The following is a 13,334-nucleotide window of genomic DNA, read 5'->3' as shown; positions in this document are numbered from 1 at the left end:
GGGCCTTTGCACAAGCTGCCTCTTCTTTGCCTGGAAAGCCCTTCCCTCTGAGCTCTGTGTCTCTGGCCTCTTCTTGTTATTCAAATCTCAGCCTAACTGAGTGAGATTAGCTGAAATTAGTGAGAGCCCCTCAGAGCACCCCATCTAAGCATGCTGGTGAGCCCCTATTCTGATTCTCCACGAGGCGCTGTTCCCACCTGAGCAGAGTCAGTGACCCTCTCGTTCTGGGTGGAACCCCAGTGCACTGGACTGTACCCAGCACACTCTGCTCACTGAACGTTTGTTCAATGAATGGCTGAGAAGGGTGAGAATGCTCTGGAGAAAATAAAGTACTGCATGAGATATAAAATGCTTTTACTAACGAATAAAAAACACTCTCCCCTGCTTTCACTGAACGTCTTCTCTTGGAAACGGCAGCAGCATCGCACCGGTTACTCTACCAGGCTACATCGTGCAGACGGAAACCTCCCTTCTTGGGGAGCAAGAAAGGCTGGAACCCAGGTCCTCTGCATCACATTTCAAGGGAAGACAATTCATCTGCTGTCTGTACATCCCTCCCTGGGTGACACTGCCCATTCGCTGAGTTTCATTCTGTCCATTTCCCTGGAGAAAGTGAACGCTGGTCACAGGAGCGCTGCTGCTGCTCTGACCAAGTCCAGGCCGGCAGATGGCCCGCAGGCTGGCCTGCCGAGGCTGCGGTTCGGATGCACCTCATCAGGCCACACGCTGGGAACTGCCTACGGCTCCTTCTTCCACAAAACCCAGATCTAATAATAGTTTACTGGTTGGGTTGTGAGGCTCAGCTAAGCGTGACACAGGTTAGCTCTAAGTCCAAGAGGAGAGGTTCCAGAAGGTGAGTTTACACGAGTCAGTGACTTCCACAAAGGGCGGCCAGGCGGTTGAAGCTATTTACGCTCTTCCTACCAGGAGGGTTGAACGCATGCTCCTGGCGCTGTTGGGTCGGGCCCACGGGTCCCCTCATCACAGACAGTGATGGCTTTCTGTGAACTGCCCCGGCCTCACTTTCCTCAGTTCAAACATCACCACCAAGGGGGTTTCAGTGACTCCGGCAGCAAGATCAGCACAGTGGCAGCATCATCTGCTGATTCTGGCTGGAGTGGCAGAGCTGAGGACAAGTAAGGGGGCTGCTCTGAGCAGATCTCCATGGCCCAGGGACCCACGGCGCCGCCGAGATCACTGCTGTCCTTGGCACAGGGTGGCATGCAGGGTTTCCAAAAATGTGTCTTCTAAGGCCCCATGGCCTCATTTCTCAGTTAGTTATTTCTGGTTTTAAATTAGCTGTATGGCCCCAGAAGCGACCAGGGGTGCAACGGTTCTGTATCGGATCAAGTGCTGTGAGCCCTCCTCCAGGTCGATCACGTAGTCCCTGGAAAAGGAAGGGAACTTTGTATCCGTGCAGCTCGGCGGCAGCCCTGGTGGGACTGTTTCCCACCGTCCACAGCGCAGGCGTCACTCACCTCTGCTCGTCTGATTCTGGTTCCACCAGGATGTTTTCTTGTCGCTCTTTCACTCTCAGAAACACGTATGCGTCTAGGTCTGGTTTGGGAACTGCCAGAAGAATGGTAATGTCATCAGCAAATGCTCAGCTAATAGAGCAAGAGGAAAGAGCTGCTGAGATTAACTGCCTCAATCACGAAGAGACCCTTGATAGAAAGCATGGTGGGGGGGCGGTTGTTGCAGGGATTTGAGGAGCGATCTGGGCTCCTTCTAGAATCAGCCTACTTCCTGCAAGGTCTCACTCAGCACCCGCTTGCTGGACAAGTGGAGAGGTCTTGAGATGAGTGGAAGCCTGGGAGGAAGGAGCAAGGACCACTGGAGAGAAACACGCTCAAGAGTCTCAGGAGGACACAGCATGTGAATGGAGCCAGAAAGTAGATCTGTGGAGAGGGCAGGAGGCCAGGATGTCAGGGAGATGGGGCCACACGGTGATAGCCTTGGACGTCAGGCTGAGGAACCCAGGCCACCGCTGGAAGCTCCCCTCCATGTCCCTCCGTTGATCACAGGTTAAGCTGCCCTTCCTCCTCCACCAGCCACACCTCGTCAGGAAGAGCCCAGAGCCGGCTGCTCCTCCAGCCCTGCACTGCCAGCGGAGGCCCTACCACCCAGTGGGGTCCAGAGAACCTGCTGGACCACTCAGAGTTCAGGGTCCAGCTCAGGTGTGGGGCTGCCTGTGGTTCCCGATCCACTGAGAGGGCTGAGGATAACTGGCTGCAAAAGTCAGGCGCGGGTCCCCTGGGCTGCTCCTGGGTTCTGGACCTCCAGAGACTCCAACTTCAGCAGAGTCAGCTGGGCCCACTGGGCAGGTGCTGATTCAAGGAAACCCTCAAAGGATGTTAGGTTACGACAACCTTCCCCGACCCTGCCAGCAGGGTTTCCATGCTCCAGGGGCCTGAGGGGACTCAGGGCATCTGGGCTAAGTGAGCCGGGCTCTCATCTCCCCAGGGCAGGCTGCCCCCTGCACAGCTCCAGTCCTAGGAGCTTGGCTCTGGTCTTTGGAAGGGACCCAAGGCAAGCAATGCTTGAGTGTCAGAAGGTGCTGACCAGAATCAAGTAGAAGGAGCTCCTGGGCAACGGCCTGGGCCAGCTCAGGAATCGATGCAGGCCCATTGGTGGTTCCCAGCTGCTTGAACCCAATGGACACGATAGATAGCGCTGGGCAGGGATGAGGTTCGTGGCCCCCACTCCACTCAAACGTGCAGAGAAACAGGCGAACTGGACAGGGACTGGGCCTTCTGTGTCCCTCAGGCAGGTTTTCCAAAACGACCAGTTCAGAGTTCCACAAACCCTGCCTGGGCTGGGCTTGCTCCTGGAATTGTGTCCCCCCAAATTTACATGTTGAAGCCCTGAGCCCCAGAACTTCAGGACAGAAAAGATTTGGAGACCTGGCCTTTAAAGGGCTAAAAATGAAGCTGTTAAGGTGGGGCCCTAATCCAACCTGACTGGTGTCCCGATAAGAAGAGGCACAGACACCAGAGTGTGTGTGTGGTTGGGGGGGCAGGCAGCCACCTGCAGGTCGAGGGGAGAGGCCTGGGGGGCCCCGCGCTGTCAGCACGCCTTGACCATCAACTCTGGCCTCTGGATCTGCGTGAGAAAACACGCCTGCTGTTCAGGCACCCTGACCAGCAGTACTGAGTATGGCAGCCAGAGCTAAGTCACCAGCCCCCTGGAGCAGGGCTCACAACGTGGCCCCCAGACTGGGTCAGGGAGAGACGTAGTTGGGGGGGCAACATTCAAGGGTGGGCTATCCTAGCCTCAGTTTGTGAGCCTGGACTCCAGGACCCCTGGGAGGTCCTGCATGGAGACAGGGAGCTGGCAAAGATGAGGTGTGGACTGGAGCCCACGTGCCAGGGGCCCAGCTGGCTGAGCCGACCTCAGGAGTTACCGCCAGGGCCCCTGCCCCTCTGCTCAGCAGACTCTTGGGGGGACTGAGTGAAGGGGTGACGGCTGTGCCTCCCCTCTTTCCACCTCAGTCCTGTTCCCCTTTCCACAGCCTGGAAATTGCTCACAAATAAAGATCAGGAGCCCTGAGGGACCCCTGGAGGCCTCGTAGCCTCCTGGCTAACATCCCCCCCTCACCCCCAGAGCGGGGAGACAGGCCCTGCACAGCTGGAATCTGTGAAGGGGAGGCTGCCCCTCCCACCCACCCCACCCCCGCCCAGAAAACAGAGACCTTGGCCGCGTCCATGCCCAAAAGAGCCCAGCACAGCGTGGATGCCCAGGAGGTAACTGAATACGCCACGAGGCCGCGTCTGTATTTGGAGAATTTCCTCTGAACCAGAAGAACACAAAAGCGATGCTCAAATGGCCGCAAACAGCTACCTGGTACCTGCTTTTAACAATTCTTGGCTTTTGACCCAGACCCCTTCCTCTCTGTCTCTTTTCTGCTCATCTGTCTACATATTTATTTTCCTTCATTCGAGGGAAGAGAGTGAAGCGAATGTTCTGCTCACCTGTCCTCACGAGATCCACCTTCTGTAGGTTGGGAGGCATGTGCTTTAAGGCCGTGTCCTTCAGATAGGTCTCTGTGTTAGCCAGGAACCTGAAACACACACACCCAGCGCCGTGATGGCACACCTCGGGGAGCCGCCGGGGCCATCAGATCCGCAACAGGGGCCCTGCCACCGGCCTCAGGGACACAACCACGCAACCCACACCCCCAAGCCCGGGGGACAAAGGCGGGTCCACGCCTGCTCACTCTTTGGCAAAGACAAACTCCTCCGGAGAAAGGATGGAAGGCTCCTCCTCTCGGCGGGTCTTCTCCTTTTCCAGGATGTGAGGGAAAAACTTCTCTATCTGCAGGGACGGGAAACACCTGTCAACGCTTCATGCCCTCAGTTAGCTTGATAAAGTGGGTCATCAAAGGTCTTGTCTGATTCCAGCGGCACACAGACAAGTCTCCGGAAACAGGCGGAGGGTAATCTAGAAAGTGACTTTAAAAATGGTGAGTCTTGGGCTTCTCCGGTGGTTCAGTGGTAAAGAATCTGCCTGCCAAAACGCAGGAGACACAGGTTCAATCCCTCGTCCAGAAAGACCTCACATGCCGCGGGGCACCTAAGCCCGGGTGCCACGACTGTTGAGCTTGTGGCTCTAGAGCCTGGGAGCTGCAACTACTGAGCCCACGGGCTACTGAAACTCTCGAGTCTTAGAGCCCGTGCTCTGCGACTACAGAGGCCACTGCAACGAGGAGCCCTCGAACTGCAACTGGAGAGCAGCTCCCAGTCTCCACAACTAGAGAACAGCCTGCACAGCAGTGAAGAACCAGCAGAGTCAAAAATAAGTAACTAAACAAGGCAAGACTGGGGACTTCCCTGGCGGTCCACCGGTTCAGACCCCTGCTTCCACTGCAAGGGGCTCAATTTCGATCCCTGGTCGGGGAACTAGGATCCCGCATACCACGTGTGGCCAAAAAAGAGGGAAAAAAAATGGTGGGTCTTCATGGTTGAGCCTCTTGCTAATCATAAGACCTACCTGCTACACTTCAAGAAGGCAGGTTTCAGAGAATTCGGAGGGAAGACCAGGGCTGGAAAAAGGAAGACAGTTTAAAAAGGGTGAAAGGGTTTCATGAAGGAAACTCTGGAGAGACAAGTGGAAATGGAGTTTAAGAGGCAGGATGGGGCTGTCAGCCAGCATTTCTGTGTAGCTGTACAGGTGTCCTGCGAGATGAAGCAGACACAGGGGCGGGACAGACAGACACAGAACATATGAGCTGCGGAGGAGTGATGCTCGAATCAAAGAATATAACTGGCAAGGATAAAGTCCACAAATGGGTGAGGCTTGGAAAAACGCTAAGGACTACCAGAAAACAGGACAACAACAAAGCCAAAAGCTAGAGAGGTGCGTGGTCAGGAACCAGGAAGGGCAGCCTCTTGTTTGGAGTCAAGGCTGTCAAGATCACCTCGGCCAGGGAAACGCCTTGCAAGCAGAAGTGAGGAGGAGCTGAAGGCTGAGAGGAGGCAGCGTTTATCCTTAAAGGGTGAGGTCTTCCAGCTCAGAACCACTGTCGTGCAAGAGGAGTTAAATTCACACGTGCACGGGGCCTGAGTGCTTCTCCCATCTTCACGTGGACTGCCACTGCTGCTGCACTAGAACGCTTGCCATTTCAGAATCTCAGAGTCCCTGAGCTCAGAAGGGGTGGGAAAGATAAGAGGCAGGCGTGTTTCCTGATTTTCAAATATACAAAGGAGGAGGGGGATCGTCAACACAGATCAGGGTCCTTCACGTTGTACGTGTTGTCATATTTGAATACATACTGGAAAAGATGGTTTGTGAACTCAAAGGAAAGTGACTGGTGACCGTGAAGAGGATTCACCCAACCACACACACAGAAAACCGAGCGGCCCGGCCGCTGCAGGTGGGGAGAGGCAGGCTGTGTGTCTCAGCTTGTTCCAAACACGTGGCATTGTCTCTGATGCCTCTGTGGACAAGCAGGAGCAGGGGCGGGGAGACCGGTGACAGTTCAGACTAGAGACTCATAAACGACTGAACACCGGTTTAGTGACGGATGCTGACCCTCGGGGAAGGCCCAGGGGTCAGGCTAACTCTGGCCCAGTCCTATTAACGAGCCAGGTAAGACCTCTGATGACACACTCATCAAACTTGCTGAGGTAACGAATAAACTAGGTGACGAGATCGAGATCCAGAGACCAGCAAACTGCCCAACTTAATAAGGAGAAGCTTAAGAGGGACAAGTTTTGAGCCCTACTTGGAAGGGTCAATAATCAAGCCATGCAAATACAGGACAGTGATAGGAAGGGGTAATAATCAGGACAGCTGAAAAATTACGTAAGAGGCTGGCACTCGTGAGTGCAGAATGAACCCAGGCTGTCACCATCAGAGACGCCATGTGACCCTGGGTGGCATACCCCGTCTGATGTCCAGGAGAAGGGAAGTGACCATCCTGCTTTTCACACAAGCGACCAAATGACAAGAGGAAGTCCATGTTCTGTTACAGGTGGGATAATTTAAGGAGGATACTGACAAATGTTTTAGGGAAGAGACCAGGAGAGTTAAGGGAAATAAATGGCTGAAATGTTTAACTGAGAGGACTCCGAGGAGCCTTTGTGAGCGGTCCTCAGAATCGGAAGTGACCGCACGTGGAAGATGGAACAAGAGGGGGATTGGGGGAACCACACCTTCAACCCCAACTCCTTGAGTAACTTTACAGTCGGTGCTCCGTATCCAAGGCTCTGCACCCGCAGACACGTCAACTGTGGACCATGTTATAGCACATATTTACTAAAAAAGATCCGTGTATTGGTGGACCGGTGCGGTTCACACCTGTGCTGGTCAAGAATTAGCCGTATTTGCTTTGTCGTAACTAAGAGGACAAGTGGAACCAAATGAGAAGAATCTTCAAGGAGGTAAGGACCTCCCAGGGTTAAAACAAACATCATACAAAACACTGAGTAAGCATGTTTTGCAGTTCCGTTTTGGTAAGTCAGATACAGCTGAATGTCATTATCACCACCACCGACACTGCCTGAACGACACGTAAAACAATTCTCAGAACTAGGTCCCCTCTGGCCAGTAGTCTGTTCAGCCGCTGCCAACACCGCCACCCTCAGCACTGCCCCGCGGTCACTCCAGGGGGCGCCATGCTCGCAGCAGGCAGACTGAAAGTGTCCCCGGAGGAGGAGGCCGACCCCCACCCAAGCCTTGCGTCCGCTCCTCCAGGACAATCTGTCGCCGTCTTGACTCTGGCTCCCCTGATGAGGGGCCTGGGCAGCGCTTCCAGGCCCGGGACCCTCCCAGCCCCCAGGACAGGCTCCCCGACCTTCATGAGCCGACAGCGCAGGTAGCTGCTCAGGACGAAGCGGATCCGCTCCATCTCCATCTGATGGATGCTGACCTTCAGGTCCCCCTTCTTGGCCCTCTTGAGATTTTCTTCCTGTTCAGAGAAAACAAGAAGTTTGAAAAACAAAACAAAACAAAACACGAGAGTCAAAGACTAAGAACATTTTTTTTGTTCAGTCTGCCTGCAGGCCGCAAGGACCGACATCATTGGCAACACTGAGGATTTGGAGGCTACATTTAGGTCAGAGGAGGACAAAATACTCCCTGTGTAAGAGCTCTCATCTTCTTCTCATCTCTTAATTATACAAACAATACGTGACCACAAGCTCATGACAATGTACAAGCACTACTCATTTACTTTTAGAAAAAGACCATTTCAATAGAATCTGCATTTGGTCAGTCAGAAGGTCCCAGAAGAACTCCAACCCGAAGAACTCCAACCCAAGTGTAAACTAGATAATACAGCAGATAAGAAATGTCTAAAGGGTCTTAAAAGCAGTGTGAAAACACCAGTTCAGAAACTGTAAAATACCAACGTTTTAAAGCTAGCCTGAGGCTGGCAGTGGCTGAAACTGGCTCATCTAAGCCAAGGACCACACACTCAGAGGGCTTCCCTGGTGTCGCAGTGGTAAAGAATCTGCCTGCCAATGCAGGAGACGTGGGTTTGACCCTTGGGTTGGGAAGATGTCCTGGAGAAGGAAATGGCAACCCACTCCCATGGACAGAAGAGCCTGGTGGACTACAGTCCACGGGGTCACAAGAGAGTCGGATTCGACTTTGCGGTTAAACACAACACACTTAGAGGCTACAGGGCCAGGCTGGTAAGGAACATAGCGAGGAGGGCACCCAGGGGCTGGCGGCCTGGAGGGCACGCTGGGAGGGGTAGCCCTTGCCCTGTGCTTGTCAGCTGTTCCCATGCACAAACGCGGGAAGGCTGAGAACAGGTTTTCAGAAGCTGACATCCCTGGGGTATCATGGGAAGCTGACGTCCAGATGTTCCCAGGAGCTCCTAGGCTTTGTAAACACAGATAAGGAATTTAACATTAAAAAAACTAAAAAACAAAAAACCCCAAACTAGGCTGGGCCCAACAAAACAGATTCACTGTCAGACTTGCACTGCACTCAAACCCCTCCTAAGGGTCTCTCCTTTGGACCCTGAGGAAGGCACCGCTTACCATGTGCTCCAGCTGCTCCATGACACATTCTACGATCTCAGACTTGTTTTCCAGCAGCTCAGGGGCAAACTTTTCATTCATCCAAGCCTAAGAGACAAAGCCAAAACAGAGCATTACTCACCATGGAGCAAAATAACCCTGTGAGTCAGCCCAAACCCCTAAAATCACAGCGACCTCAGCAAAGAAAATGACCGGTTAGAAATACTGGGAATGCTCTGAAGACAAGTTATGTTTAATGATGGCTTCTTTATTTTCTTTAGTGGGAAGGCTGTGTCCTTAGCACACCTACAGCTGAGAATAACCTCATGTGGTGTCCACAGGGCTATACCCGATATTGCCCACCAGGGGGCACTAGCACCCTTCCATTCTGAAAGATGAAGTTGCGCTCTATAAACCCCCCATCTCTTCCTTCCTGAAGCTTGGTGCACTTTACAAATACTTTTTCAATTATCACTACAATATCTGAGAGGAAACAGATTCAGTTATCCTTATCTCGTTGACAAGAAAAATACAGATTATGTTATTTGCTAACTGCATAAGAGTACAAAGAATCACAGACGAAAATGGAAACTCATCTGTTATGCAGTTGTGGAAGAAGAGGTTAAATCCCTAATTTATGACTCTGGCCCAGATGCTTGGTACATTTCAGAAATCACCAAGGCTCAAGGAACTGAAATATCCACAGGGGACTCAGGAACCTGCATTTATCTTTCAATCACAAAAAATTTAGTTTTAGCATAGCTCAGAATTACAGGCCAGGCAAGCTCCATCTATCCATTTTGACATCCTCCAGCCTCCGTTTCTCCAGTTATCACCATCCAGAAGCATTATTAAATACTGGGTGTTGCTACTACAGCAAAATTTTTTCTTTTTTCTTTTTTTTTTTTTCAGGTGTTTGGCTTCTGGAATAGTTTGCAGATATATAAAACTAACCAGAAAGAGGGTCTGTATTATCAAGTAGCATAATGAATGAGAAAAGATCAAACTGTCAGTAAGGACTTACAGCAGGAGTTTTTCTTTTAACTGACTTTAATATATACTGAATAGGTAAAAAAAAAATTTATGAAATACATAACATAAAAAAGTGATAAACAGCTGAGTGCACATAACTTTACTAAAGAACACCATCTTTTTATAAGTCCCCTTGCCTCTCTCCCTCCCTCCTCAAAGGTGATCATTAACCTGAATTTAGGGTTTAATTTTCTGTCATTTCACTACATCTGTTTGTATCTCTACACGGTGCTTAACAACCTTCCCATGACAGGGCACTCCAAGAAAAGACAATGTTTGCACGGTACACTGGGTAAAATGGAGGAGATTTGGGGAGATTTCTCATGTACAGTATGAAATCATGGTGATAAAAATACATAACATTAGGGGAAGTTTATACTAGTACAAAATGTCCAAATAAAATCTTGTCAAAATTTTTAGTGAGAATCTTGTGTTTAAGTTCAGACCTTGAAAATCCAGTTCTGTTTGAAATGACTTACTTTGAAAAAATTTTAACGACAATCTGTCACTGTTACCGGGAGGAAATGTGCCCGCCTCCACTGCTCAGTTTATATGTTAAAGTCCTAACTCCCAGCGCCTCAGAAGGTCTTTGGAGATGAGGGCTGTAAAGAGGTTAGGTTAAGATGGCGTTACTGACTCAACGGACACGACTCTGAGCAAACTCTGGGAGATAAAGGAAGACAGACAGGAGCCGGAGAAGAACCCGGCAAGACTTAAGCTGCGGAAGGACAAACTGCGCAGGTTAAAGTGCGGCCGTTAGGGGGCGCCCTAACCCAACGTGGCGCCCTAACCCAACGTGGCCGGGGTCCTTGCAGAAGGGCCGCCGGCGGATTCCGAGCGACTCGACTGACCGTCGTAGTCGCCCTCTCTTCTTCGTGGACGTTCACTCTCTGTGCGAAATTACCTCCGGGGAGGAAAGAGCACGCGAGGACACGGAGACAGCCGTCCCCAAGGCCAGGAGCGGGGCGCAGGGGAGACCGAGCGTGTGAGCCTCCAGAAGGGGCCAGACACGCTTCCGCCGCTGGGCCGCCCCGCCCGCGGTGCTTGTTAGGCAGCCTTAGCAAACTCACACGACCGCGAAGATGGGAACTGCGTTTTAGGCAGTAAGTTTGAAACCCTCTTTTTCCACAAGCATTCAGGAGTATCCTCCACGGGCTCCTGGAGCCGTGCTCACCAGTGGCCGGCCGGGCCACCCCCGAGGCCACCCTTCACAGCGGCTGTCCAGGGGGTCGGCCGCCCACGGGGCGTCACTGCAGGAGAGCCTCGGGCCCGGGTGCAACTCCTGCTCACCCCCTGCCGAGGCCGTCAGATCCGCGGTCCTTGGGTTGCCTTCCGAGGAGCCCTGAGGACACTCAAGCCATCGGTCTGAGGCCCCGCTGTCCCCGAGGACGGGGGGGCAGCATCCGCGCCCTTGCGGAGCCTCGGGCCTGTGCGGCCACCATGCTGGCCAGCTCCGCCCTGGACAACAGCCTGGCAGGGGTCTGAGCTGTCCAGTTTCCCCAGCAACCATCGTTTGCTCTTCTACATGATGCTCCTGAGAGCTATCCATGCGGCGGCAGGAGCTTTTATCCATTTTCCTACTCTCTTCCCCTCTTCACGTGTATATGCCTTACTCCAGGTATGCACCTGAGAGGAGTAAAAACTGGGCCATGGGATATGTGTGCCTTCTTCAACAGAAAATGACGTTACTTTTTAAAGTGACAGTACCACGTTACACGTCCACCGTGGTATGAAAGGGAAAGTGTCAGCCGCTCAGTCGTGTCTGACTCTTTGCGACCCCATGGACTGTAGCCCGCCAGGCTCCTCTGTCCATGGGATTTTCCAAGCAAGAATACTGGAGGGTAGGTACTGAAGAAGAATCGTAAAGTATGAGAATGAAGAATTGTAAAGTAACAGACACAAGAGAGTTCTGAAAAGGGTTAATTGCAGGGAGAGGAGTAAGGCAGCAGGTGGACTGAATCAGAGAGACCTGGTTCACATCCTGGCTCTGTTGCTGTTATGTGACTCTGGCAAGTTCCTTTACACCTTTCATTGCGAAGCTTCAGTTTCCTCATCTCTAAAGCGGAGATAACACGGTACCTCCCTCAGGGGCTTGTGAAGAGCATTACGGCTCACAGGCGACATTCAGTGAGCCCTTCACATGCCTCAGTCTACTCTCAGTACGTCACACACGTATGTCATTCAATCCTCACAACAACTCCATGAGGTAGCCACTACCATGACCTCCACCTTACAGTCAAGGGCGTGCCAGAGACAAACTATACAACGTGCCTACATTTGTAAAACAGACCAGGGCCATGGAGGGATTTAAACACAGATAGTCTGAACCCTTTAACTACCAAGGCTTCATGAGACCAGAAATATAAAGAACCCTGACACACGAGAAATACTCAATAAACCACAGTGACTATGACTAAAAGGAGAAATACCCCAGGAGTGACCTGAGGCAAGCAGTAGAAATGTACAGAATTGTTGGCAAAAGAAACTGGAGGAAAAGGAAGGATGAGGCCAGTTTTCTCCTAAAGGTGTTTCGGCATTTTCTAGAACTTTTAAGTCTCTATCAAACACTTCTGTAGTCCCCGCAAATACCAAGTAGATCCTTGCTTTGTGAACCGTTCTTGTAACTGTCCCCAAAGCTGACCTTTACTGGACCCACCTGAGGATTCTGTGCTCGACATTATGAAGTTTCTATCTGGCTGTGCCTATACTTCCTGTTTCTGTGGAGATGGTAAGACGCAGTCTCTTCTCTTCTAAGAAGCCTTGAATTCCATCCCCTCATTGCTTGAATCCTGACATTTGCAGCATTGGACTAGCTTAAGAGGCTGTGCTTGCAGCAGGGGGATTCTGTGTGGGCTGCTTACCTGCTCCAGCCGGTCAATGAGCTCTGCAGGGGTCAGGACCACCTCCTCACTGTCCCCATCAGAGTCCTGTCCCAAGAGGTCTGCCTCCTCTGCCATCTTCTCTGAAACCAGGAACCTAATAAATAAAAGAACCCATACTATGCTGTGTGTTTGTATTTATTTCAAGAACACGCAACTATGGTACCTGGGAAAAAGAAAGGTTTACATGGGTTGTAGACACTCTTTGGCAGTGGCTAGAGAGTTCACTGGCTTTGGTTTTGTAATGGGCTGCCTCTTCCTTCAAATCTTAGGTCAGGGATCAATTTCTCAAAGCGGTCAGTCCTTACAAGGGTTTCCACGTGCTTGCTGAATGGAGCACCAATCACATCTGTTTGCCTTCCAGGAGGAGGTCCTTTCCGCAGCGGCTGGGCTGGCTTCGGCTCTAATATTAATCGTGGCACATCTCAGGTCTGGGGACACAATGACCTGGCCAGTCAGTGACCCAGAGGCTTAGGAAGATGGGTGATGGAGACGAGGTCGCATCCTTGGAGCCTCAGTCAATTCAGTCAGTTCAGTCGCTCAGTCCTGTCCGACTCTTTGCGACCCCATGGACTGCAGCATGCCAGGCCTCCCTGTCCATCACCAATTCCCGGAGTTTACTCAAACTCATGTCCATTGAGTCGGTGATGCCATCCAACCATCTTATCCTCTGTCTCCCCTTCTTCTCCGGCCTTAATCTTTCCCAGCATCAGAGTCTTTTGAAATGAATGAGTCAGCTCTTCGCATCAGTGGCCAAAGTACTGGAGTTTCAGCTTCAACATCAGTCCTTCCAATGAACACTCAGGACTGATTTTCTTTAGGATGGACTGGTTGGATCTCTTCGCAGTTCAAGGGACTCTCAAAAGTCTTCTCCAACACCATACTTCAAAAGCATCAATTCTTCAGCGCTCAGCTTTCTTGGAGCCTCAGGGATCCCGAAAGCACATTCCTCCCC

At 51.7% G+C, this 13,334-nt stretch overlaps 1 protein-coding gene across 1 annotated transcript in view; it reads right to left on the bottom strand.

Moving 5' to 3' along the window:
- Window positions 1-337: 337 nt before the first annotated feature.
- The window catches only part of GINS4 (GINS complex subunit 4), a 13,293-nt gene continuing 296 nt past the window's right edge, over window positions 338-13,334 (bottom strand). The window contains exons 2-8 of the mRNA XM_040243314.1: window positions 12,362-12,476; window positions 8,490-8,576; window positions 7,295-7,408; window positions 4,217-4,314; window positions 3,972-4,060; window positions 1,479-1,569; window positions 338-1,387 (exon numbers count right to left, since the gene is read on the bottom strand). Of these exons, the coding sequence (XP_040099248.1) occupies window positions 1,291-1,387; window positions 1,479-1,569; window positions 3,972-4,060; window positions 4,217-4,314; window positions 7,295-7,408; window positions 8,490-8,576; window positions 12,362-12,457 (672 nt within the window). The 5' untranslated portion in view covers window positions 12,458-12,476 and the 3' untranslated portion in view covers window positions 338-1,290. The remainder of the gene's footprint in view (window positions 1,388-1,478; window positions 1,570-3,971; window positions 4,061-4,216; window positions 4,315-7,294; window positions 7,409-8,489; window positions 8,577-12,361; window positions 12,477-13,334) is intronic.

The sequence above is a fragment of the Oryx dammah genome, unplaced genomic scaffold, assembly GCF_014754425.2.
Source record: "Oryx dammah isolate SB20612 unplaced genomic scaffold, SCBI_Odam_1.1 HiC_scaffold_7, whole genome shotgun sequence".
NCBI lineage: Eukaryota > Metazoa > Chordata > Mammalia > Artiodactyla > Bovidae > Oryx > Oryx dammah.
The sequence above is the reverse complement of the archived record's forward strand: the minus strand, read 5'-3'. Positions and strand labels throughout refer to the sequence as shown.